This window comes from Paroedura picta, chromosome 16 (genome assembly GCF_049243985.1).
Source record: "Paroedura picta isolate Pp20150507F chromosome 16, Ppicta_v3.0, whole genome shotgun sequence".
NCBI classification, from domain to species: domain Eukaryota; kingdom Metazoa; phylum Chordata; class Lepidosauria; order Squamata; family Gekkonidae; genus Paroedura; species Paroedura picta.
Genome location: NC_135384.1, coordinates 7,805,094 through 7,831,547, shown reverse-complemented (window position 1 = coordinate 7,831,547; position 26,454 = coordinate 7,805,094). Strand labels below are relative to the sequence as shown.

Below are 26,454 nucleotides of genomic sequence, written 5' to 3'. Positions count from 1 at the left end.
CACTGTATTCCTCTCCCAGATTTAAAAAAAAAACTGTCCATTATGTCAAACCGGGCCATTATGTAATATTCATTTTTATTCTGTGCTTGAACGGCCAGGCCTTTTTTTCCCTTTCAACTCCTGCGTCCTGCAGATTGAACGATGCAGGAGTTCCAGCCCATGACGAACTCCCCAGTTCTTAATCTGAAACAGTTTCATGCCAGAGGCCAAGGGGCGGGTTGCAGACACAGAGCCATCAGCAACAAGCACCCTGCATATGCTCAGAGACCGGCTCCACTTTTGGAGACCCCAAAAATTCCAAGAAGGGCTGGGGTTCAGCCCTGAGCTCCACAGAGGTACCCCAGGCACCACCTTCATTACTGATCATACACTTCCGTTCCACCAGGAAAGCCAGCACCCACGCAGAAAGAGGGAAAGCAACCTTTGTCCTTAATCAGAAACAGTTTCATGCCAGACGCTATGGGGCAGCCGTCGGCAATGAGCACTCTGCATATGCTCAGCTCCCAGCTCCCAGGAACTATTATTTTTTACTACACTTGTATTTTGCCTTCCATGGGCCGACTCAGCCCGTGAAAACCCACAGTGCAGAATAACAGGAGAAATCTCCCCCACAGCTTGATTTTTACAAACCATTCCTGCCGGCCACAATATTCCTTACCATCCCATCAGCCACATGTACGCCAACCAACACCTTGCCCTGGAGGTCCCGGGACAAACTGCCCTGAGCGGCCCATCCACATAAACAAACACAATAAAATGCATCAGGAAGGAAAGAGCTAAACCAGTGCTAGAACCCAGGAAGGAAAGAGCTAGAACCCAGGAAGGATAGAGGTAGACCAGAGCTAGGACCCAGGAAGGAAAGGGCTAGACTAGAGCTAGGAAGGAAAGAGCTAGAACCCAGGAAGGAAAGAGCCAGACCAGAGCTAGAACCCAGGAAGGAAAGAGCCAGAACCCAGGAAGGAAAGAGCCAGACCAGAGCTAGAACCCAGGAAGGAAAGAGCCAGAACCCAGGAAGGAAAGAGCCAGAACAGAGCTAGTATTCGGGCTCGCCCGGGAGGCGCTCTGCACACACCCAGAGGCACCCACCCACCCACCTGGTGCAGCGCGCTGATGCCGTCGGCGTTGGTCCCGTTGACGGCGGCCGGGTCGGCGCTCAGCATCCCCCTTGCGGCCTCCAGCTCGGCCCCGGCGCAGCAGGCCAGGAACTCGGCGGCGGCGTCGAAGCGCACGGCTCGTCCGGCGGGGCCCGGGGCGGGCAGGGGCGAGGCGCCGGCGGGGGACGGGGTCGGGGAAGGCGCCGCCGCCGCCTCGGCCTCGGCCCAGGCCCGCAGCTGCTCCCTCCGCCGCGCCCGGGCGCCCTCCCCCTCGGAGAGGGACAGCAGCGGCGCCGCCATTTTCCTCTTCCCCCGCCGCCAGCCCGGCTGGGCGGCCCGCCTGGCCCAGCGCTCCCCGGGGCTGGACCGCAGCAGCAGGAGGAGGAGGAGCCCCGCGCGCCGGCTTCCGTAGCACCGCGCCGGAAGGGCGCCGCGCGGCACGGCGGGAAACCGAGTCCACGCGCGGCGGCGAGGCGACAAGACCCGCCTCGGCTGGCGGCTCGGGGCTTGGGCGCCTGCGCGGCCTGAAGGCGCTGCTCGCAAAGGCTCTCGGGAGGTTGAGTTCTGGAGGGACGGGGAAGCGGGTCCAGCTCCGGCTCCGGGAGGGGCTCTTCAGGGGTCCATGGACGCGGGTGGATGGAAGTGGGCAGCCGTGTTGGTCTGAAGCTGTGCAACTGAAGCAATGCAACTGCTTCAGAGGGGGCATCTCTAAGAGCGACAAAGTTTTGTTCAAAGTATGAGCTTCCGTGTGTAGGCACGCTTCCCCGGGCAATGGAACAGGGGTCATAAGAGGACAGATGTAAAGGAGAGAGCAAATTAGCACACAGCATCACAATATCCCAAAGGTAAAGGTATCCCCTGTGCAAGCACTGGGTCATGTCTGACCCTTGGGGTGACGCCCTCCAGCATTTTCATGGCAGACTCAATACGGGGTGGTTTGCCATTGCCTTCCCTAGTCATTACCGTTTACCCCCCAGCAGCAAGCTGGGTACTCACTTTACCCACCTCGGAAGGATGGAAGGCTGAGTCAACCTTGAGCCGGCTGCTGGGATCGAACTCCCAGCCTCATGGGCAGAGTTTCAGACTGCATGTCTGCTGCCTTATTACTCTGCGCCACAAGAAGCTTTTCCCAAATGAACAGTGTGATAATTCCTTGCTAGAAAAGCCAATCAGTCCTTAGGGTTCAGTTGAACATTGGGGCAATAAAAATGTTAAGGCTAGTGACTAAGGGCAGACACTTTCCCAGTTGTGAAAAGAAGCAATTAAAAGCAGCTTGGGGCTAACAACAATTCCTTATGTCTGTACTCTTATGATCTCTGTTGCCTGAGGAAGTGTGCGTGCACATGAAAGCTCAAGCCTTGAATAAATCTTTGTTGGTCTTAAAGGTGCTATTGGACTCATATTTTGTCATGGACTACAATGACCATGCTGTCGGGGGCTTGTGGGAATTGTAGTACACGGAGAGCCACCATCTGGCTATCCCTGCCATAGTAATTAATCCTAAAACGAAAGCTACGTAAAAGGACTTGTTTGTTGATTGATTGATTGATTGATTGCCCTCTCCTGTGGCTCAGGGCAGCTTACATAAAACATGGGACAACATGGCACAAGTACATTATAATTCTATATCTCAATAATAACGTCAAATATACAACAGTGACTGTAGTAACAGTGGTTCAAACAGGTTCGATATTATAAGCATGAAGACTCCCTTCATGGTCAATTTCGGTTTAAAATGGAAACAGGCTTCCACTTTCAATGCACTTTAGAAGTGGGTCATTCTGTTCTGCACAGGAAAATCCAGCTGCAAAAAGCATATTCAAAGTGCCTTTTCCAAAGCGTGCAGAATGGGGCCGAGGGCAAAGTATAGAGCAATGCCACACAATTGCCTAAGTAAAAAAAACAAACATTTGATTCAAATGCACCCCCTAGTGTTCTCTTGTAATCTTCTGTCAGTAGTACAAGTGTGACGCATGGGAATGGCTTCACGATGGCTGGAGCAGCCTTCCTTGCACTCGACAGCAGTATGCTCCACTGCGGTCTCTCCACCTTGACCCAAATCCCACCCACTCCTGGCTCCACCCCCAAAGTGTCCAGGTATTTCCCAACCCAGAGCTGGCAACCCTATGTATGATCCCCCAGCCCTTTTGTTATGTTTGCTCCTCTACCTAGCTTCAATATGACTATCTTTTCTAAATCTTGGTTGTTTACAAACGGGTTACTAAGCGATGTAAATCCTGCTATATTTTCATCTATGAAGAAATACACCAAGCCCTATGAAGATAGGTTGAGGGACCTGGAGAAAAGGAGGTTGAGAGGGGACATGATAGCCGTCTTTAAGTATTTGAAAGGTTGACACTTGGAGGAGGGCAGAATGCTGTTCCAATTGGCTGCAGAGGAGAGGACACACAGTAATGGGTTTAAACTACAAGTACAACAATACAGGCTAGATATCAGGAAAAAAATTTTCACAGTCAGAGTAGTTCAGCAGTGGAATAGGCTGCCTAAGGAGGTGGTGAGCTCCCCCTCACTGGCAGTCTTCAAGCAAAGGTTGGATACGCGCTTTTCTTGGATGCTTTAGGATGTTCTGGGCTGATCCTGCGTTGAGCAGGGGGCAGGACTAGATGGCCTGTATGGCCCCTTCCAACTCTATGATTCTATGATTCTATGGCCTGTATGGCCCCTTCCAACTCTATGGTTCTGTGATTCTATGGCCTGTATGGCCCCTTCCAACTCTATGGTTCTGTGATTCTATGATCTCCTGCTCCTAAATTCATTCATGATTGCATTTACACTTCCTGCCACACCCACATCTTTTCCTATCATAGAACTCGAGGGTCTCAGCATGACGTGGTCCTCAGGAATCGCACACACAACAGTTTCATTGCCCTGGAGTCCACCCCCATGTCAGCCGTTTCCTCCCAGGGGATGGATCCGTGTCCAAAAGAAAACCAGGGAGGTCAGTCTGTTATTTACATAATGGGAGAACAGGTTTGTCAGTGGGAGAGCCTGGCACTTGGGATTTTTAGATCCAGGCACCCGTATATTCCGAGGACTAAGCCAGAGAGGCAGGAAGTGAATTTTCAACGCACCGATTTATGCACCTCCTTTCCATGCTTCACACCTTGGATGCCTACACAGTTTTATTCGAGGCGTGAGTTTTCCTGGGCAGGCACCAGTTTAAGAACAGATGCCAACGAGCAAGACGAGGTTCTGAGCGTACCGTTTCCTGTGTCCGTGTGCCGTATTTCTTTGCAAGTCCCCCGGCTAGGATTTAAGCCGGGATCAAGAGCGCTTGAACTTCTGGGAGTTGCTTCCCGCTACCCTGGGCTAATGCGGAATATGCCCCATGGTACCAGTCACTGCAGGTAAAGGTAAAGGTAGAGCCTCTTGTGACACAGAGTGGTAAGGCAGCAGACATGCAGTCTGAAAGCTCTGCCGATGAGGCTGGGAGTTCGATACCAGCAGCCGGCTCAAGGTCGACTCAGCCTTCCATCCTCCCGAAGTCGGTAAAATGAGTATCCAGCTTGCTGGGGGGTAAACGGTAATGACTGGGGCAGGCACTGGCAAAGTCTGCCATGAAAATGCTGGAGGGCGTCACCCCGAGGGTCAGACATGACCAGGTCCTTGCACAGGTGATACCTTTACCTTTACCAGGCACTGCAATAATAAATGTAGCCACTAGTGGGCACTGCAGGACAGCTATAATTGGTTTGCCACCCAGTGAATATAAATGGATTTTATCAAGATATAGTTTGGGTCTATCTAAATGTTGCTCCCTCCCCGCCCCGCCCCATGTGTCTTCTGTTCTTCCTTCCTAAAAAAGGACGCCCTCCCATTTGTGCTTGGAGCCTGCTTAGGAGATGGACACTGAAACAGTGGGAAAGATTTCACAGAAGGAGGGGGAGATTTGGCTTTATTGTGTGCAGCTTGTGACACAGAAGGTGTTTAGGGGGCTTGTCAAGTAGGTGGAGGGATGGAGGGGAAGCCAGTTCATTTTCAGCACAGAATAGGGTCAACTGGGTTTCACGGACGATTTCTTCTTCTGCTGCTGAAGGCTCTGGATCGGGCCGGGTAGCGGTAACTTTCCCTCCCCTCACTTCCAGCGGCCACCAACACGTCCCTTCCCGGCACCTTTTTTGCTGCAAGGGGGGAGAAAATGGGTAGATTATCATCCTGTGTGAGTTATTTTGCATCCCTGCCACTCATCACCGGGGCATAACAGAAGCAGAGCTCAAACAGGAAGGCATGTGTAGACAAGGGCTACACTGTTTCTTTGGTGTACATTTGTACGTTTACAGCTGAGCTGATGCATGGGCGATTCCTTGGCGCTGAACTAAATACGGCATTGGAGTTTTAGGACTGGAACTCCGGGATGCAAGGTGCAAAAAGGCCAGCCGAACTGATCGAGGGGTTGGCGTGCCTTCCCTTGGCGGAAGCGTTTGGGCGTTTCCAGGTCAGCATAAAGAAATGATGGAGACCTTAAGGGGATTGATCAAGTCAATGAGGGGTCTGCTGAAAGGGACACAGGAAACTCTGCCTCTCTCTCTCGAAAACTAGAATTTGTGGAAGCCAATGGAAATTTATGGGCTGCAGATTTGGGACAGGGGGAAAACAGAGAGAGCTTTTTTTTCACAAGATGTGTCATTGACCATATGGATCGTATTGTCACGGGATGAGCTGCTAGCCGCTAGCTTTGATGGCTTTTAGGAATGATAAGGTGAATGGAGGGTAGGATCTTCGATGGCTATTAGCCATGAAGGCCAATGGGATCTCAGGCTGCCAAATACTAGTAGCTGGGGAGACTGTAGTAGGGGGAAGTTTGGCCTCTTGGCCCCTGGTCACCACTGGGAAACAGGATGCTGGACTAGGTGGACCACCAGCGTGATCCTGTTGGCTTCTTCTCGCGCTAAAACCTGCAATGAGTTTCCAGTTTTATGAGTAGATTTCAAGTCCAGTGGATTTCACGTCCAGGCCAGCGCAAAGACTGGTGCTTAGGTGGCAAGTCTTGTGTTTGAACTCTCTCAGACAGGGTTTTGGACTCGAATATCCCGCTTAAAAATATTGCATTCATGCAGCCTCTCGCTTGAATTTAAGGAGCCCTCCCCACACGGGTCAAACTCCCAGGAATCAGGAATCTGGCTTTGAACTGCGCACATGCACCTAGCTGTGGCTATGGAAACAGCTGGGTTGCCAACCTCCAGGTGGGGGCTGGAGATCTCCTGTTATTGCAATTGGTGACTGAGCGGTGCAGAAAAGGGCTGCTTCGGAAGGGGAACTCTCGATCTTATATCCTGCTGAGGCCCCTCCCCTCCTCAAGCCCCGCCCTCCCCAGGCTCCACCCCTGTCCTCTCCAGGAATTCCCCAGCTTTTGCCTCTCCGGACCAAAAGTTCACTCACAATTTCTGGGCGTGGCTGATCCGGTTGTACAAAACGTTGATCTGGAGGGGAAAGAAAAGTTGAGGAAGTGCCCATTAATATTATTTTGGTCTTCGGGAACGCTTGAGCTGCAAAGAGATCCTGGACTTTTATTGCTTTGTTGGCAGGAGTGGATCGTTCTGCCTCCTTCTAGTTCAGCGATCTGCCCTACTTTGCAGCGTGATTTATTTGCGTGCCCATGCCAAACAGGAAGGGCAATTAAGACTTGCAATTCGGAGGGAGGAGGGGTTGCAACACTGATTAAAAAAAAAAAGAATAACAGCAGCCCTATGATTCAATTGATAGCTCAGGAGTCAAAACGGAGTAGGGAAGGGTGACCTCTAGCAGTCGGCACAAGGTCATTGTAGGTGATCCACGACCCGAAGGGGGAGTGGAATTCAAGGCTAGCTCAGTTTTGGGAATGGAAACCTGCCTGCCTGAACTGTCATTCACATTCCAAAAGAAAAGCTGGGAAGACAGGCCTATAAAAAGACTCAGAGTACTGGCTTTATTTACACCCCCTTGGCCTTCCTCAAATTTTGGCCGCACAAGCACTGTATCTTTGACAAATGGATGAAGATCCGTGCTTCACCATGTCTGCTTGTGCCTTCATCGTAAACAAAAAGACAGCCAGGCCTATAATGAACAGCCCTCAAATGCCCAACACAAATCATTTTTCTTTCTTTCTTTTGGCTGTATCACAATAAATTGGATATCCTGATAAATGGATTTGTTTCAACTTGGAGGCCCCAACATCACAGCCACTGTGACACTTTTGGAATTTTGAAAATAGGGTGCAGTGGCAGCATAAAATGGCCACCAGGAGGCTAGGGTATGTTACAAAATGGCCGCCAGGAGGCTAAGGCATGTCACAAAATGGCTGCCATGGTGTGCCGGAGCCAGTCACTCCTTCTGCAAAAAGAAAAGCCAGTTCTGACTTCCCTCTACCTCGTTTGAGTAGAAAGAGCTCCCAAAGAACCCAAGAGGCATCATCTCTGTGTTTGTAGATACCATCTATTTAGAAAAAGGCCCCTCCGCTATAGAAGGATGCTGGGCTTACAACCTCCCAACATATTGAGGGGCCTGTTTCTAAATAGATGGTTTCTACAAACACAGAGATGATGCCTCTTGGGTTCTTTGGGAGCTCTTTCTACTCAAACGAGGTAGAGGGAAGTCAGGACTGGCTTTTCTTTTTGCAGAAGGAGCAAATGGGAACTAAGAATCCTAATAGGGTGTGCCCAACTTGGGGACCCTTGGTTTAAACTGTGGTTTGTGCAACAAACTCTGATTTGTCTACCAGATGTAGACATCCAATCCTTGTTTGAGCACAAAGCTCAATTTGCCTTCTCTCACACCTTCCAACAGGCGCGGCATCTTCCTTATGTTGCCCTTTCTGTGGCCTGGTAGTTGTGATGGGCCCAGGTGCTCAGCAAACTGGTTTGTCACAACAATCGACAACTAGTGCGAAATCAGGATTAATAAACCAGCAACAAACCCTGTTTGAAGTCCTCCTTGGGTACGGACGGACAAAACCAACCTCCCTGAACACCTTCCCCAGTGACCTCTCTGTCAAAAACCCATCCAGATGCCACAACCCATGAAAGCTCAATCAAACCACGGTTGATCATGACATTAACGTGACACAGAGACATGATTCCTTTCTGCCTGTGCTGGAGCATTGTGTTGGTATCGGCCCAACAAGACGCCCATGTGGCATTTCTGAATTGCACCGTGTCCCTTGGAGAGGGCTCATTTTGGACGCGACTGCTCCTAGGACAGCAGAAAAGGTTTTCCATTTGTCCGCAGGCTCCTACCTCGTACTTCTGACACTGGAGCTTTTGCATCAGGTCAAATTTCTCCGATTCTAGTTGATTGATCCAGTCATGCAGCTCCTTGGCCTTGTCCCTGGATAGAGAAAGGCAGGCTGTGATTGTAGGTCAAGAATTCTTTGACAAATCCCTGCCAGGCGTCATCAGAACACAAGCGATGCCACCCCCATTTCTATTTCCCAGCTATGTCACTAACTTCAGCTGTTGTTCATTCAAGTGGTCTATGTTCAGCTGTTTCCTCCTTTCCGTTAAGATCCGGATCTTCGTTTCACGGCCTGTCTGCCTCTTGCCACGTTTTTGCTCTGCCTAGCAAAGGTAAACAAAAGTGGCTGAAACGAAACGTGGCGTGTGTGTCTTTCCCCCCGAGCGTTGGGATGGGAAGGAAGCTGCTTTATACTGAGTTGCTTAATCCCATATTAATGGCAAATGGATCCCGGCAGGTTTCTTTGGCTTGGGGTTGGATATTTCTCTACTGTGGATTGGAGCTGGACCCAGTCCATGCATTTGGAGGGAGCAGAGCCCTAGAAGTACAGAGGGAATATTTATTTCCTCTTATTTTTTTTAAACTTATTTTTTCCTTACAACGGAGACCACAGACGCTGGTGAAAATATGGAAAGATTATGACAGAGTTTCTGGTGATTGCGAGCGGTACCCTTGTCCTGGATAGCTCTAGAGATCACCCGGAAGTCTATGGTCAGAATTTGCTGTGAGACCTTATTTTTCTGGTTTTTTTCCTCCCCAAGATGATCCTGCCACTCCCTGTCAGGATTAAGGTGAGCATCAGCATACAAGGGTTGCAATTTCCCAGGACCAACCAAGGTGAGCACAGCCCCTGAAACTTCTCAGAATTTGGGGCGTGCTTCGTATTACCCCAAAAGCACCAAGATCCTCGAAACAATATGTGCTTAGGGTCCCCGGCCCAAAAGAGGTGAAGTTGACCTCGACCAAGGCCAGGGCTTTTTTGACCCTGGCGCCAGCTTGGTGTAATGAGCTCCCAGAAGAGACCAGGGCCCTGCGGGACCTAAACTGGTCCCACAGGGCTTGCAAAACGGAGCTATTCCACTGGGCTTAGAGTTGAGGCCAGGAATAACAACCATCCTAAAAGTCTGTCCTCACTGCTAGGAGAGGAAGGGAGGAGAATTGGTGAAGACTAGCTCCAGCCATAACCTCCCCGTTGGGAGCGGCATAAATCAGGGGTAGTCAACCTGTGGTCCTCCAGACGTCCATGGACTACAATTCCCATGAGCCCCTGCCAGCAAACGCTGGCAGGGGCTCATGGGAATTGTAGTCCATGGACATCTGGAGGACCACAGGTTGACTACCCCTGGCATAAATTACACTATAAAAATTATAAAGTGTGATGTCTTTAAGTCACAATATTTGGATCTGTTTTAAATGTTGCTTTTAAATCTTTGTGTTTGTTTTAAATGTTCTTACCTGCCCTGAGCGTTGGAAAGGCGGGATATAATTTTTTTAAAAATTTCTTATTGTTATTGTTGTTGTTGTTATTATTATTGTTATTTGTACTCCTTTTTTTCCCCCAGGCAGTTTACCTTCACCAGATAGCCACCGAAATGAGCTCCCATATTGGACAGCACTTTCTTCTTCTTGGCATCGTCTTCGGCCCTTTTCTTAGCCTCTTCTTCCTCCTTCCTCATCTTCTCCTCCTGCAAACGATGGCAAAATAGAGCCCATGACGCAAAGGTGGGGAGATGAAACCGTTATATCCACCCTCCCCGAGCTACGCCTCCCGGGTTCGACCAACAATTCACGCAAATGTTTACCATGTTTTGTTTATTTATCTGCCGCTTATTATTGCGATCTTGAATCTCTCAGGTTCCTCCCACGATCCAAGCTTTGGACTCCCTCTCCTCCGGGAGGGTAGTACTCACGGCTAGTTTGGCCTGCCGCTCCCGTTCTTTCTCAGTGCGGACCCGCTGCTGTTCGGCACGCTCCGCCCGGCGGTGTTCCTGCCGAAGAGCACAAGAGGTTGTTCAGGCTTTTGCAAAGCAGGCTTGAAACGGAGGAAAATAAAATAATTGTCCCGTGGCATTCCATGTCACTTGAAGTAGCCATATGTGTCATTCAGTCTTTCGGCATAACGGACTTTCAATGACGAGCGTAGCTTTCATTTTATGATGGCGACTACTAAATTGGGTCGGGGTTTGCTCGCCCCTTAGTATGTGAAAGCAAATCACTCCTGCTTTGGATCTGAACACCGGTGCTGATGCCGCTAACCAGCAACGTGATGAGAATTAAGCAGAACAGTTCTTTGCGTTGGAAGTTCAACTTGGGATTGGTTGTGGACTTCTCTGATTCAGTTTTGGGGTTTTGTTCCATCACGTTGGCTGACATGAACTCCCAGTGTCCTGCAGTCTTTGCACCCACGGGGATCTAACACCTAAGGTTGGTTTATTGTATATCCTGTACATAATACATGGGTATATAATTTTCAAATGCTTTTTTGATTTCTGTGAATAAGGTCGACAGTGTTGTCCTCTGGACACAGAACTTTGTTGTAAGGTCATGTTCAACCCCAACAGAATTTGGGGGAGTGTGTGTGTGTGTGTGTGTGTGTGTGTGTGTGTTTGTTTGTTTGTGGGTCAGTTAGCTTGCTATTTGCTCCCAGCCATTGGAGGAGACGATGGAAATTCTTTGCTTGGAAGGCAAAATGCAGTGACTTGACGTGGCATGTCTACAGTTGTCCTGCAAAACCTGTGGTCCTAATTCCTCCACATCGGGCACCTCTCACAACCATCTGGCCATATTGTGCTGCCGGCTGCCCACTCCCGCCAACCTCTTGCTGTCCAGAACTCACAATTCTCGACATGAGACCCACAAGCTCCTCCTCTTCTTTCTTTCTCTGCTCAAAGTGTACATCAATGAGGGTCTGCAACTCCAGGAGGTCCTTCTCCATACGCTTGCGGTGGATGTCCTGTCCAGCAGAGGGAGAGAAGCCTGGTTATAGTCCCCGCTTTGAAAATGAGCCCTTCCGTGGAAACTCTGTGCATGCAAAAACCACATCATTCACCTGGAACGCTGCAAATATTTACAAAGATTAATTTAAAAAAATGGGTCTAGAGGTGATCCAGGGACACTGAAATCTGTTCCACATGTTATTAAATGTAGAATTATTGAGCACACCGAAGGACAAAGACTGCTGAGGGGAAAATCAACCTGATTTCTGCAGCTGGAGATCCTATCTCATCAACCTTTTGGAATTCCTTTTCTGGTTCACAAACATGTTGATAAAGGTGATCCCGTAGACCAGGGGTAGTCAAACTGCGGCCCTCCAGATGTCCACGGACTACAATTCCCAGGAGCCCCCTGCCAACATTTGTAGTCCATGGACATCTGGAGGGCTGCAGTTTGACTACCCCTACCGTAGACAGTATATTAAGGACTTGAAAAGGGGTTTTGCAAGGTATCTCACCTGAGATTAGGAGTATGTTTAGCAGTTACTGAATAAGAAGGTGGGCTCTCTTATAGAGGGGAGGAATAAATGGACAGTTCTCACAATGGAGAGAAATCAGTAGTGGGGTCTCACAAATATGAACCAGGTTTGGTGTAACGGTTAAAAGCGGCAGCCTCTAATCCGGAGAGCCGGGTTGGATTCCTCACTCCTTCATATGCAGCCAGGTAGGTGACCTTGGGCTGGTCACAGTCCTGTTAGAGTTGTTCTCACAGAGCAGTTCTGTCAGAGCTCACTTAGCCTCTCCTACCTCACAGGGTTGTGGGGAGAGGAAGCGAAGATTGTAAGGCGCTTTGAGATTCCTTCGGATTATAAAAAGTGGAGTACAACACTCCACTCCTCCCCCAGCTCTTTTACTTCTTCTAGTATCGGGACGGGTGTTATTCAAGTTCATAGCTGGTTTGGAATTGGGGGTGAGCAGCACAGTGTCAGATACCATTAGCAGATGACACCAGAGTAGGTGGACGGTGAAAATTAAGGAGAATTGCAAAGAATTCTAGAAGGAACTCTCTAAATAATGTGAGCAGGTAACAACATTGCAATTGAAATTCAGTGCATGGAAGTTTCAGGTGATGCACCATGGAACAAGCCTGTCCTATTTACAAAAGCCTCCCTGCCCAGGATTGTGAATCTGTGAGACAGCCCTGTTGAGCAGGCATTTGCCACGAAGCTCTTGGTTAAGAAAAAAAGGCGGGGGGGGGGGGGGAGGGGGGAGACGGCATGTGGGGCTGGTATACAAAATTACACATTAGTCAGCACATGTGGATAGAGAGAACTTTTAAAATCCCTGCCCTACAAGACTAGAACTCACAAACACCCAGTGAATCTGATGGGCAGTCAAAAAGGGATGGTTAGAAGGAAGTACTTGATCCAACTAGTAATTAAGTTGTGGAATTCAGAGCCCGTGATGACCACAAGCATAAACAAGCTTTTAAAAAGGATTACATGGGGAACAGGTCTATCAGTGGCTTAAAGATAACCTCTGCATGCAGAGGCAGAAATACCAGCACTATGAGGCCCCCACCGTGAAAGGTGTTAGTCTCTCCGCCCTGTTTTTGGCCTTCCAGGGTAACTGGTTGGCTATTGTACAAAACAAGATGCTGGATTAGGTGGGCCCCTAGTCTAATCCTCACGGGCTGCTCTTCTTTTCTTAAATGGCCTGCGCAAACAGAATCCCAGCGGCAGACAATAAATTGTTTCTTCTTTGTCAACATTTGAATCATGGTTTTGCTGTTTGGTAACCCGAGGAACAGGTTCTGTTTTTGGTCTGAAATAAATTAATTTGTCATCAGACGGTGTATTCTTTATGCTTTTGAAAAAAAGGTTATGCGTCTTTCAGCGGCATGGCTCACATTTCACGTATACCATGCAACAGCCAGGGGATTAACCCATAATCCACTTGGTCTCAATCGCAACTCAATGTGAACCCAATCTGAGAAGGGATATTTTACTCTCTTGGTGCCAAATTAGACGTTCCAGTTTTTAAAGAGGTGAGCCTGAGTTTCCTGGACAAGACTCTGTCTCCCTACAGCCGTAGAGCACCTGTGAAGACTACCTGTTTTAAAACAGGAGGGGTGAATAGACCTGGGAACTATGCTGTGGGGGGAGAGGAAGGACTCTTGCCCAACTAGACATATGCCTGGAGAGGGGGAGTTATTTCTCCTCCTTTGGGCTGCAACACCTGCCCAGAATACTTCCATCTGTTTCCTTGGTGCACAGGAGGGACAGACCAGATCCAATGGGATGAAATTAATTCAAAAGAAATTCCGTCTAAACATCCGGAAGAAGTTCCTGACAGTCAGAGCGGTTCCTCAGTGGAACAGGCTTCCTCAGGAGGTGGTGGGTTCTCCGTCTTTGGAAATTTTAAAACAGAGACTGGATAGCGATCTGAGAGAGAGGCTGATTCTGTGAAGGCTCAATGGGGTGGCAGGTGACAGTGGATGAGCGATAGGGTGGTGAGCGTCCTGCATAGTGCAGGGGGTTGGACTAGATGACCCAGGAGGTCCCTTCCAACTCTATGATTCCATGATTCTATGATAGGGTCGCCAGCTCCTGGCTGGGAAATACTTGGAAATTTGGGAAGGTGAAGCCTGAGGAGGGTGGGATTTGGGGAGGGAAAGCACTTCAATGGAGTCCAGTGCTATAGAATTAATCTTCCAAATCAGCCATTTTCTCTGGGAGAAGTAATTTCTCTTGCCAAGGGATCAGTTGTAATGCTGGGAGATCTCCAGGCACTACCTGGAGGATGGCAACCCTGTTGGTGCAGGAGTTATCAGGGTGCGGGGTGGGGGAGAAGGACTGTTACTAATGAGGGGAAATGGCTGGAAGGGAAAGAGCTAATTGGCTGCCTTCCTCTCTTCCTCTCAGCACTGCAGCTACCTGAAGTGAAAAGCACCACTCATTGGGATGCCAGCCTCCAGGTGGGACCTGGGGATCCCCCGGAATCACAGCTTATCTCCAGGCAACTGAGGTCAGTTTCCCATGGGGAAACAGCCGCTTAAAGGGTGAACTATACAGCACCCTATGGAATTCTGTCCTCTCCCCAAACCCCACCCTCTGCAGCTCTAGCTTTTCCCCAACCGGTAGCTGTCAACGACACGGCCGAGGCGCTCAAATATTTCTAATTCAGCTCACATCCTGTTTGCTGGTTGAAAACAGGGACCTGATTTCCTAACAGTCGATTGGCTGGTTTGTCGATCCGCGTTTGTCAATCGCTAGGACAAAGTCCAAAGTGGCACCTTTAAGGCCAGTCGAGTTTTATGGAAGGGATGACTTTTCACAGACGCCATGAAATGTGACCGGCCCATGCAGAAAGGAGGCAGGTGGAGAACAGTTTGTGAACGAGGAGTGAGGTGGTAGATGAGGCGATCAAACCTACTTCTCCCCCAAGCTGTCTCTCAACTCCCCTTCCTTGCAATCCTTCCAGAACTTCCCCACAGAACTTCCCCAATCTTCCAATCTCCGGCTCCTTTTCATATAGCAGCCATTTGGTGAGCATTAATCACCCTTTTACAGCAAATGCGACCAAGCTGTTTGCACACCGAGCTGCTAACAAAGGCAGGGAGGTGAAATCCGGCAACCCAAAGATATCCGAGATTGCCTTGTGCATCCAATTCAGGGCCCAGGTGATACAGATGTGTAAACTTTGGCAACGGGACAACCGGGGCAAAGTATAGCTCATTAGCTTGTCTTTCCTGTAGTTTTCCACCGGATTACGGGGACAAGATGGCTCGACTGGCTGCAGCATTTAATCTAAGAAATATGAGAGCGCCTGGCCCAGGATGCTGAAAAAGATAAGGACCGTTTAATGAAACGAAATACTCACATCGAAATCTACTCTCTCCCCTTCAGGGATTTTTGGAGGAGCCAACTGTGGGACCACTGGCCTTGGGGTGGGAAAAAAGGACAGTTAATATTCAGCCAAAAACTACCAAAAAACATCTCCCCCCTCCCCCCCATCCTGATCCAAGTTACAGTAGTACAGCTTCAGGGTAGGGGCTTGTTTACAAAGAATTTTTGAAGATTGCATGTCAAAAATCAGGTTCGAGTTTTGGCTCTGATGGATATTTTTCAAGAGAGAGACATTTCCCAATTTTATTGTGGCTGGCTGGAGGTGAGGGAGAGCTCTGAAGCAAGCACCCTCTGGACTCTATGGTAAAAATGGCTTCGATCATAGAGTTTTCACCCAAATACCGGAGCATTTCTGACATGTTGCTGCTGCTTCGGGTACATGCAGGACGTGACATCACTGCATGGCTGGCAGGATGACACGGGCCTCCTCTCGCTCCTGGTAAATCCCGTCACCAGCCAGCTGATCAGTTTGTCTTTGCGTGGTGGAAGGGTCTGGCAGCGAAGGCCCCCTGCCTCCACTGGAATTCTCTGAGCAGAAGCCGAGAGAAGTTAGATGAAGGCTGGGAGTTACCATTCTTGATTCCAGTAGGGCTACTGTAAATTCACACTGAAGAAGGTTTAAGAGCGAAACAGGCCTGTTTGCTGATGTTGATTGTAAGCTGATGTATACTCTTCATGCTGCCATGAACCGTGCAGAAGATGAAAGAATATCTACTAAAAAGACCACAGCTTTGAAGCTATCTCACTTGAACACACCAAGAGGGCTGTTTTATTGTTTCCCATCATGTTTCGCATTGTTTGGCCCTATACGGGATTATTCCTGCTTACTGTTATTACCACGTATCCTGTTTTGTGTCTGCCCCCTGTGGGGTGGTCACTCTTGTTCTCACTATAATGCATTTCATTCAGAAAACACCTGCTTCTTTCACTCACCTGGGCTTTGGGCGTTCCTCCTCTGTGAGAAACAGAAGACAAAAGAAGAAGAAAAAAAGGCCATTAACCAGTGGAGAGAAGAAAGGAAGCTTTGGAACGCAGGGAGGGCATAGGGGCCTTACTAAGCAGCCTGCCCTAAATTCTAGAAAAAGTCCCCTGTTGCTACGTAGCAAATATGGAATATGGGCATGAATACCGATAGAAGTGCTTGTAACAAGAAGAGTGGGAAAGGTAAACAGAGAGGAACAAAGAACAAAAGAAAGAAACAAGCATGATGGGAAAGATGTTTCCTTGTTCCAGACCCGTAGGACGCTCAGTTTCACTCATTTGAAAACCTTCAGGTAGAATTTAGGTCTTCCACTTAGACAGGCGTGTGGGAAAGTAGACTGCTTCTCCTTCATACTGTGCTGATGTGCTGTTTTAATAATTTCCTTGGCCTTCGTATTGCGTTTGCTCTAAGCATCCTTGTTTACCAGGGACAATCCCTATTTTCTGGGACCTGTCACTGCCCTTGTGTTTGCCTTTTAGGGATACCTGGGATCATGTGAAGTGCTCTTCTGGGTTCAACCCACTTCTCTAGGCCACCCCTCCGATGGCTGCCAGGCCCGTTCTACCATCCCAACCAAGGGGATGTGCTAAGGGACTTGGCAGCCAAGGCGGCTGGCCCCTCTGCCACTGCCCCTTGTTGGGGGCGATAGGATGGTGTGTGCCAGGGAGGGGGGCCAGCTCGCAGGTGGGCAGTTCTCTGTGGAGGCTCCGCCCCCAGCCCCTGTGTCACCAGGCAATACCCACCCGCTTGCCCCGGGTACAAAATGGACTAGATATGCGCTGGGCCCTACAAGACCTTAAACAGGTCCACAGAGCCTATAAGGCAGAGCTTTTCTGTCAGGCCTATGGTGGAGGCCAAGAAATAACATCAACATTCTGGCCTCTCTACATCAAGTGCCCAACCCTCAAGTTAACATTGACCAACATTGATGCACTTTCTCTCTCAAAAGAGAAAGGGACAGTTTGTCTGGAACCGTGAAACTTGCTTGTAATGTTAATATATATATATTTTTAGGACTGATGATTTTACTGATTTTATGTCGTTTATGATTGTTGCGAACTGACCTGAGCCCTCTGGAGAAGGGTGGCATACGAGTGGAAAGATTTTTTAAAATAAGAATAAAGCTCCTAAGTCGACGCGCATGACCCGCATGTGGAATCAGCCCCAAACCCCAGACAGGCGTAAAATGGAAATGATGGCTCATGATCTGACATCAGTTTGGTCACGGGCATGTCTATAGGTACTAGAAAATATCTACGAATCCCCAACTGGGCTTAGATATGTTGCTTCCCTTATAGACATGACGGGGAATACACATGGTCTCGGTGTAGATACATGGCATAAACACATCGTGTGCATGTATCGGAACATGTGTAGCACACGGAGAGCATCCAAAGCCCATAGATATATCTATGTATATATCAAAAACACCTGTCCTGTTAGGAACTCGTTCTTTTAGGGTGTGCAACCGGGAGGGAGTGGGGAATCTTGAGAATAAGATGCATATTGAAGTTGCTGCTACAGGGAGGGAGAGTAGACAAGGCAAAGGATTTCAGATGGCTTTGGGGGGTCGGGAGAAGCTCTATGACCATCAGGGACGGCCACTCATGCTCATTGTCATTCCTCCCCCATTTGTTCATCAGTGGCATTCTCCGCTTGGCCATCCATCAATCTTTACAAGTCCACTCGTCTATTTTCTATCTAACCTAAAAAGGTTAAAGCATGTGGCGTGTGCCTGACTGGAAGCCATGCTCAGTGACCTTGAAACTCTGGCCCTCAACTTTGGCTGAGGGGGGAGGGGGCGTTCTTCTCCGGAAACCTCGTCTGAACCCTCTTCTAGACGTTTTTCAGGCTCAGTGCTGAATTCTCTAGCGTTCCAAAGAGGTTCTCTGGGCCCAACTTGTTGGCAGTCGCTCCGGAAGGAGCAGAGGGGTGGAGCTAATTGCCTCCTCTAAAATGGCAGAGCTAAACATTGCATTTCCTCTCCTCCTTTGGGGCCCTTTTAAAAGGATCCCCCCCACACACCTTTTTTTAAATGCATTTCTCAGCTGAGCCCTGCTGTAGCTTTTTAGCTGGGAAAGGTAGGGAGAGCGAAAGATTTGGCACACTGAACCCTCTGCCACACAGCCAGACACCTTCTTCCTTGTTGTTTGGGGATCAGGTGGGTATCTCCTTCCTCGTCCCTCACAGGTCTTGGGCTGCTCCCCACTTGGGGTTGGAACGGCCCCCATGAGTAAGGCACTCCCTAAGGTAGCCTTTCTCAACTTTTTAATCATCGAGAACCCCCTGAAACATTCTGAAGGCTTCGAGAAACCCCAGAAGTGGCGCGATCGTTCAGAATATGGTTGAGAAGCAGGATTGTCCATGCGCATCTAGGGCCCCTCCCCTTCCCACCCCCTCCAGGCCCATCATTGGCCGTTTTGGGAAGGGGGTTGGCCATATATGGTCATATCCCCTGATAAATGTGTAACAAATTTTAAAAATATATTAAAGCTAATTTATTCCTACCCATTCGGGAAATCCTTCCCGGGCTGTCAAGAAACCCCAGGGTTTCATGAAACCCTGATTGAGAACGCCTGCATGAAGGCTAAGCCATTGGCCCACAGTAGGTTTCCCTTATGCCCTTAATGAGCAGTCTTGCTCTACATACTGGTTACATGCCTAATTCAACTGAACTGCCAAATTAAGCATTACATCCATCATCCATCTCAATTGCCCACCGTTACCCCTAACCAAACGTCCAATAAACTATTGCTCTTCACCGATCTATGGCTCTGTTTCTTTCTCTCCCCGTACCCAAGTCTTAATTGTCCATCCATTTATGCCGATCATCCATTCACCCAAGACCGCTGCCAAAGGCTTCCCTGCTTGGGAAACAGCCCAGGTTTTGCTGAGAGACGGCAGGGAAGGGGAAGAGGAAGAGCAATGTCTTTATACTTGCACATCTCTGGCAACTTTTCCCCCTCCAAGGAAAGGGGTGGCGGGAAGGAGGAATGTACCTGGTTCAGCAGACGGCTCAAGTTCTTCAGCCACTGCAAACAATACACATCACAGGGTGGGAGAGACAGAGATGGAGTCGGGAGAGAAGGGAACCAGAGAGAAGGAAGTTGTAGGGTACACAGCAAATCCAGGAGAGAAAGGAAAAGGCTGTTAAATCAATCCGTCTTTGGGATAAAAGGGGGCTGGGTTATTAAAATGGTTACTTGTTAGTCGAGGGAAGGAAATGCACTCAACCGAGTAGCCCCACACAGTGCACTAGCCCCGCTATCCCCTTCTTTGAAAAAGAAGGATGGGAGGGAAACAGGGGATTCTGGGTAATTGGCATCACAAGATAGGAGAAGAAAGGTTGGTTCTTATCTGCCGCTTTTCTCTACAGAAGGAGTCTCAAAGCGGCTTACAATCTCCTTCCCTTTCCTCTCCCCACAACAGATGCCCTGTTAGGTAGATGAGGCTGAGAGAGCTCTGACAGGACCGCTCAGTCAGAACAGCTTTCTCAGTGCTGTGGGGAGCCCAAGGTCAACCAGCTGGCTGCATATGGAGGAGCGGGGAATCAAACCCAGCTCAAAAGATTAGAAGCCGCTGCTCCTAACCATGACACCAAGATGGCTTTCCGTTGCCGATCTCTTCCCAGAGAAACCCACAAGGTCAGCAGCATCTGGAAGTTCCCAATTTCACGCGGAGGTTGACTTCTCAAAAATGGCAGACCGTGCTAGGCAATCCAGAAGAAACCATTTTGGAAGGGGCACCCAATTTTGCTGTTAAAGGCAGCAATTTGGAACAGGGCTGTGCCAAATATTCAGCACGACATGTCCGCTTCCAGGGTGTGCCTTTGAAACAATACTCCCTTGGCTACTACATGGTGATTTGGCTCCTCTCTCCCTCTTTCTTCCTCAAGTAATCCTAGGCAATCAGGGATCACATGTGGAATGCAATGATGTCGTAGCACAAATTAAATTTGGCCCAGTGGCCACTTGCTGAGGGCAACTGTGGCCCACACAGCAAATTCTCTTGGAAGGAGGGGGGAAGAGGGGACCTATTGACTGTTTCACAATTTTAATGATGTGCTTGCTGGAACCTCAGACAGATTACGTGGGGATCATCCTTCTTTTTCTAAATCTCCCGCAGAGACTTTTTATCCTCTTCACGCCCTTCCTGGAAAAATCCCCTCAAAGGGTGGGTGTGCTTTTGAAAGGAGATAAAAACGCTTGTGAAATTCAGCTGTAATGCAGAGTCACGTGTGCTGTTTAGGACTGCCACCCAATGCATGTGCTTTGGAACCGGTATCCGAATGTCAAAGGTCAGGGGAGCAATGCAGGTTATAGCCGGGAGGCAAAAACAAACACAGCCAACTACCAAATAACAGCAAGAGCAAAAAATGGTTAGTGATGAAGATGACTGTAGTTCAAGCAGAGATGGATCGCATGTCTTAAAGACTTTTGAAACCACATGGGACCCAATTGTGCTATACTGGAATCAGTCTTAATACACATGACATGCAAATTTTTTTTTTTTTAAATCTATCAATGGAATGACAAGTACAAGTACAGGCATACACTGAGAAGAAAAAAGAAGGCGAGCACTAAATAACGGAATCTCGCGAGACAGGTTAATAAATAAAATAATTATTCCTTTGAAGCTGAAAATCAAAACCGAGAAACATTATAACAAGGGAGTGGGACCATTTCTGCACTGGGAACTTTGCTGCCCTGGCTCCCATGTGGAAGCGCAAGTCCGGGGCAGACGAGGGGCACCGGGACAAATGCTCCCCCGGGCAGGAGCAGGAAGAGGCGGGGCAAACTTCCCCGGCTCTAATTCCAGTGTGGAAAAGGTCTAAAGGAATTGAAACCAGAAATCTTGTGTTCAGTCCAGTCCATCTGACCACACTTCTAGAAATAAACTCTTCCAACTCTTGCCCAATGGTTCTCAGTCTCTTTTGGGAAAAGGAACAGCACAGGTTCCTGCTGGTCATCCACATATTTAAATCACAGTGTTGATTCTGGTTGAGTTTCTGTTTATCAGTGGCCTAAAAGAAAAGAGGGGGAACATTTCTCGGGAGGGCAGAATAGACAAGGGTGACATGACCTCACCTTCTTCTTCGGGTTGTTCTTCTTCTTCAAGAAAGAGAGAAAGAGAGAGATACCAAGAGAGAGAGAGTGAGACAGCAAGAGAGTTTTTTTTTTTTTTTCGTTTCAGGGAAGGAAAGGGAATCAGCAGATATGAAATTTTGGCTTCCAGTTACAGCAAGTCAAATATTGACTTCGGGAGCCCACAGAATTGGGGAGTTCTTATGGTGAAAGCAAGCTGGTACATTTGTGAAGGCATTTGTCTATCTCATAAATCAGCAGTCATAATAATTTCTCGATCCTAATCTGGTGTTTAAGAAAAAGAAAACGTAAAAACAACAGAAAACGTCCAGAGCAAATGCCAGTCTATAAACAGCACGGTACACAATTTAGAAAAAAAATTGGAAAGGAGAACCGGTAACTGATAATGATCAGTAATAAATTGTTTAGAAATACCTTACCTTCCTGCTGCTCCCTGACATAAGGAAGAAAATGGGGGACAGGGGGTTTGACAGGAGGAGAGAGAGAGCAAGAGAAATGGTTAAACAATCATGTAAATCCATCCTTCGGCGCCAGACAAAGTATTTTCAATTCATTCACAATAGGCAGTAAAACTATCAGGAAACAGGCCTGAAAACAATCCAATGATCACGGAATCTTCTAATAAGTTCAGGGAACAGTAACAGCAAAAGAGCTGAGAACAGTGGTTTAGATTTACAGTGCAGTGCAGCAGGTGACCCATGGGACATGCTGGAGGAGTTAGTTACAAAGAGGGAAATCTTGTGTTTTCTGGGGTGGGGAAATGGGAAACTGTCATTATTTATATACTATTTGTATTTTAACTATTGTTCAATCGTACATTCTCCCCCCTTTTTTTGGTGGAGGATGCCATTTAGTTCCAAACAGTAGCTGTTAAATTGGACCCCTTTGCCCAATTCACTTGAAACCTAGGTGTCTTTTGTAGAGAGAGAGAGAGAACTAGGATCCCTGAAATGTTGGTGCCACGTGGTTAACCCCCACCCCCCTCCAGTAGCTCTGGAAAGCCATCGTTCCCTCCCATTCCCAGCCTTGGGAAATCATGGGCAAGTCACCCAATTCAGCAATAATGAAAAAGGAAAATAGCATGATATTCCAATGCTATAAATACACTCTCGACGTTTAATTAAAACAATGATCCTGCCTTTTCTGAAATTATGATACAGAGTTGAAATGATTATTTTTCCAGCAAAACACTCATAGTTGGGCCACTGATCTAGTCTGGACCACATTATGACAGACACAAATTGCTTCACGCTGCTGAGATAATGCAGCCAGTTCCTAAAAGGAAATGAACAAACCTAACAAAGGGAAACAAGGAGAATGTTCTGACTGCTTCCTAGAAGAGCTACCGGAGCCAGATCTAATGTTACAGGGTTTTAGTTGTTTTCTTTGGGCTGTCAGGGATAGGAGTGAAATCTCAGGAGGTGGGGGCAGAGGTCATTTTATGCCTGTCTTGAGAAGTCCTGCCATTTGCTCTAGTCTATCCCACAAGGCCCACTCTGAGGCACAAACAGGCTCATCTGATGACAGGCCAGGTGCACATCACCACCTCAGCCACACGTCACCAGGCCCCGCCCATTCCAACAGGCTCCACCTTCTGATCTGCCGGGACCCACCCCTTTAGCACCCATCCCCACACACTGCATCTCAGAGTCTGATCCAGAAGAGACCTATTAGCGTGTCCCCACAGAGAGACGAACGGGTGCCACGGTGGGGTACCTGTGTACACGTTAGGACTGAAACGTGAGCTGTGAACAAATCTGAAGCTGGGCGCATTTCCAAAATTCGAATCGCTGCTTCAGGCATTTGAAAATGTGGATTTCAAAACTGCATTTGGAATGGCCCAGACATTTTGACAGGCCATAATGTTAACTGCCTCCGGACCCTGCACAGCTGCAGCCGTTGCCACCGGAGAACTTGGCCAAATTAACTAATTAAAACTCTGAATTGTCCAAGGCGTTCATGGTCAGAGTCAACCAGCTGTTGTGGATTTTCTGGGCTATATGGCCGTGATTTGTGCCATGCTCTGGCTCGGAGAGATTCCCATTTTGCCGTATCCTACCCCTGAAGATGCCAGCCACAGTTACTGGGGGAACGTCACGGACTAAAATGACCAGACCACAGCCCCATAGCCCAGAAAACCCACAACAGCCAGTGAAAACTCTTTGTCTAGCATTCTCTGAATCCAACACTATCCCTATCAATATACATCAAATTAAAGGAATGCAAAGTTTGCTGGAAGTATTTTCCCCCAAACTGGCTCTGAGTCTTTTTGAGTATTTGTGAGCACACATTTGTTGTTGGATTCCAGATATTCACTTACTCCTCATATTCAGCTTCCTCGTCAGACATGTTGTTGGCCTTGGGTTTTCACCTGGAAGAAAAGAATATACGGGTCATGCGTTTGCAGGTGGGAAATGTTATGGAGTTATATTTCAACAATTGTTGAGCCGTGAGAGATCCCCGCCATTAAGTTGAACATTAAGTTGATCAGATCAGCTGCTTCCTTTAGTTTTTCTAGCACACAGCATTTCCCCCCCCCCCCAGGAAAAAGAGCAAACACAATTCACAGTCCAGCATCTCCGGTTCCAGTGTTCCCACCCGGGCAACTCTCCTGAGAGCTCATCCTAATCCCATCTGGAATCCCTTCTCCTTTTATGGTAGGAATTCCAGGCAGGGTCAGTGGGCAAACAAAGAAAGACTGTGACCAAAGGTGATAGGCTGGGCATCTCAGAGCGAGGCTTGCTGGAAGATGTAATCTGGCACAACCTATTTTTAACCTTGTGGTGGAAGGGAACGCAAACTCTTCTGTGTCGGAAGCAACGGCGCCATCTGGGCATGGTGGAGCAGAACACTAGAATCGTCCCGTCCTTGAGAAGAGATGGGGTTTTATGGCCTGCTTTTCACTACCCAAAGGAGTCTCAAAGTGGCTTACAAACACCTTTCCCTTTCCTTTCCCCACAACAGGCACCCTGTGAGGTGGGCAGGGCTGAGAGAGCTCTGAGAGAACAGCTCTGTGAGAACAGCTGGAACAGAACAGTGGCTGGCCCAAGGTCACCCAGCTGGCTGCATGTGGAAGAACGGGGAGGAATCAAACCCTGGTGCAGGTGTCATATGACATCGTGACATCACTAACGGCCATGTCACTGGAAGTGACATCATGCACTGTGACAACATTCTAGCAATCTTCCAAATATGTATGGGGAAACCCATTTTCTCCCACTGTTGTCCTTACTTGAACCCTATTTTACCTTGTCCTGGGTATAGTGTGCAGGGGGCTTTTTACGCACTCCCAGTTCGAATGAATCCCTCCCACGCTGAATTTGATTTCCATTTTTATTTTGGGTGCTTTAAATTTTCCCACTGCAACATGCACGATTGATCCAGAGTGACCCTACCTTTCCCCCGCGATATCCAGAAGTGGATATAGATTAGATTAGATTAGTTTATTAATCGGCCAAAGGTCATAGAAGTGGATAGAACCCTTGATATTTTAAAAACTGGCATCAGGAAATGTGCAGATTTCTGCTTTTTGCAAATTAACTCCCTTCTCCATGCCTGGAAGCAAACAGGTCGTCAGTTTAAAGACTTCCTGGTTCCCAGTTGCAAGGCTTGCCTTAAAGTAACTGTGCTTCAGAAGCCCTAACTTCTCTCAGCAGAGATTCAGCCTGCTGACTCCTACACCATTCAGAATATGTCTTCTTCAGTCTGCCCTCTAAGGAAAGCATGGCTGACCAATCTGGTGGGCCAGCTCCTCCTCTAGGTCTCTAACCCCTGTTGCCACTCAAGTTTTTCGGAAACACAATTCAATCCAACAGCAACAAAACACCAAACAGACAACTGGAAAAACACAGACTTATATACAGTTCAGCAAGCCCACTAAGGGTCCTGATTGGCCCTTAACGTGGCCCACCAATTGGTCCATAAAGTTCAAGAGTGAGAGTCTATAATTGGTTCATTTTACAAGCCTTCATTTGCATGTTTGTTTAAGTAGCACAAAACTGTTCCCATACATAACAATTTCTCTCCTTCTCAGAGAACTACAGTGATAGGATCCTGGCATATAGGTGTTTACTGTCTACTGTCATAAATTTCCACAGACTTTTAAAGCAGTTCATGGCAGTTTACAGCAGTTTGTGGAAAGAGCCCCCTTAAATCCTTGTTTTCGATTCCCTTAAAAAGTCGCAAAAACAGCTGAGCAGTGGAGAGCAGTCTGCACCCTCCACTCAGCTGTTTTGTGTGCTTTCTCTAAACAACATTTAAAGGGACCGTAATCCCCTTAAATGGGGTTCGCCAGGCCATGAACCACAAACAAAATCAATTTGGTTTATGATTCAGTTTGCGGTTCGGCTACGAAATATGAGCTGACACGAACCACATTTTTCCTGTCTGTGCCCACCCCAAATCCAAGCAATGGTGATTTCCCCAGCATTCCTCCCGTCCCACTGCTCTATTGAGTATCAGTGAGGCTGAGGACACAGAATGTTGGATGTGGGTAAAACTGGAAACCTCTCGTCTGCCTGTGTCACTTTTAAATATCTTAATACTCTTCAGGAGAACCCGGTCCCAATTTTGGTATTTACTGGAACATGCCTTCAGACTTTGGGCCTCTGCTGAGGGGCATTCAAGGGCTTGATTTCCATGCCCTTCCCTTGTCCTTCTAAGCTTTGTTAGACACAGCCAAGGTGATAGCAGGATGAGCATTCTTATTCCAGACAGCTGTTGCAAAAGGTCACAGATATTTTGGAAGCCTCTTCCGAGCTATTGTCTCATTTGAATCCCTCCCGTATCTTTAAATAACCTTGAGCAGTCTGAGATGGCATCCAAACAGGGACAGTGCCCTACCCGCCTTGTTACTTCCTGCCCACAGCTCCCCATAGAATTCTCTGCCCTGCCAAGCAAGATTCCCCACTGAAACTCTCGGACAAACATGTCACGTTTTCAGAAGCCCCAATGTTCTCTTTTATGACGTTTTCCCTCCAGCATCTGGGAAGCAGGTCCATGTTAATGTGTTTGCCTGGCAAATAGGACCTGGAAAGCTTTATGACTATTTGAATGCTCATTTCTAAGCAAACTTTATGGCCGTCCTCGTCTTTGTTTGCATACCACACACTCCCCCGCCTTCCATTACAGTGCTGGAAGTTTCAGGTTGTTCAATTATGTTGTTAGCCATACCAGGATGCTGGTGAAGGGTAAGATATAAAT

General features: G+C 48.2%; 2 protein-coding genes across 5 annotated transcripts in view; both read right to left on the bottom strand.

The window, feature by feature from the left end:
• PPP1R12C (protein phosphatase 1 regulatory subunit 12C) overlaps positions 1-1,541 on the bottom strand; it is a 31,483-nt gene extending 29,942 nt beyond the window's left edge. Inside the window, exon 1 of one of the 3 annotated variants that reach the window (XM_077312951.1) lies at positions 1,095-1,541. In XM_077312951.1, coding sequence (XP_077169066.1) covers positions 1,095-1,394 — 300 coding nt within the window. In that variant the 5' untranslated portion in view covers positions 1,395-1,541. The remainder of the gene's footprint in view (positions 1-1,094) is intronic. The other 2 variants (XM_077312952.1, XM_077312953.1) reach the window with 2 other exon arrangements.
• Positions 1,542-4,978: 3,437 nt separating this feature from the next.
• TNNT1 (troponin T1, slow skeletal type) lies at positions 4,979-21,274 on the bottom strand. Of its 2 annotated transcripts, XM_077314286.1 has the most exons (11): positions 21,235-21,274; positions 19,147-19,179; positions 16,099-16,120; positions 15,140-15,200; positions 11,161-11,277; positions 10,235-10,312; positions 9,896-10,009; positions 8,538-8,647; positions 8,327-8,417; positions 6,495-6,535; positions 4,979-5,236 (listed from the first exon to the last, which is right to left on the bottom strand). In XM_077314286.1, the coding sequence occupies exons 5-11, from the start codon at positions 11,257-11,259 to the stop codon at positions 5,191-5,193; spliced, it is 579 nt and encodes a 192-aa protein (XP_077170401.1). In that variant the 5' UTR covers positions 11,260-11,277; positions 15,140-15,200; positions 16,099-16,120; positions 19,147-19,179; positions 21,235-21,274; the 3' UTR covers positions 4,979-5,190. The 2 variants fall into 2 exon arrangements, with proteins under 2 accessions (XP_077170401.1, XP_077170400.1); XM_077314285.1 differs by lacking the exon at positions 19,147-19,179 and having other exon boundaries at positions 21,235-21,256.
• Between the last annotated feature and the right edge of the window lie 5,180 nt (positions 21,275-26,454).

Excerpts from the sequence above, each read along its gene's own strand:
- TNNT1 (XM_077314286.1), bottom strand. The coding sequence starts at position 11,259 with ATGGAGAAGGACCTCCTGGAGTTGCAGACCCTCATTGATGTACACTTT. Across the intron at positions 8,418-8,537 it reads TTGAATGAACAACAGCTGAA|GGACAAGGCCAAGGAGCTGC; the intron begins GTTAGTGACATA and ends TTCTCTATCCAG. Across the intron at positions 6,536-8,326 it reads TCCAGTGTCAGAAGTACGAG|ATCAACGTTTTGTACAACCG; the intron begins GTAGGAGCCTGC and ends TTTCCCCTCCAG.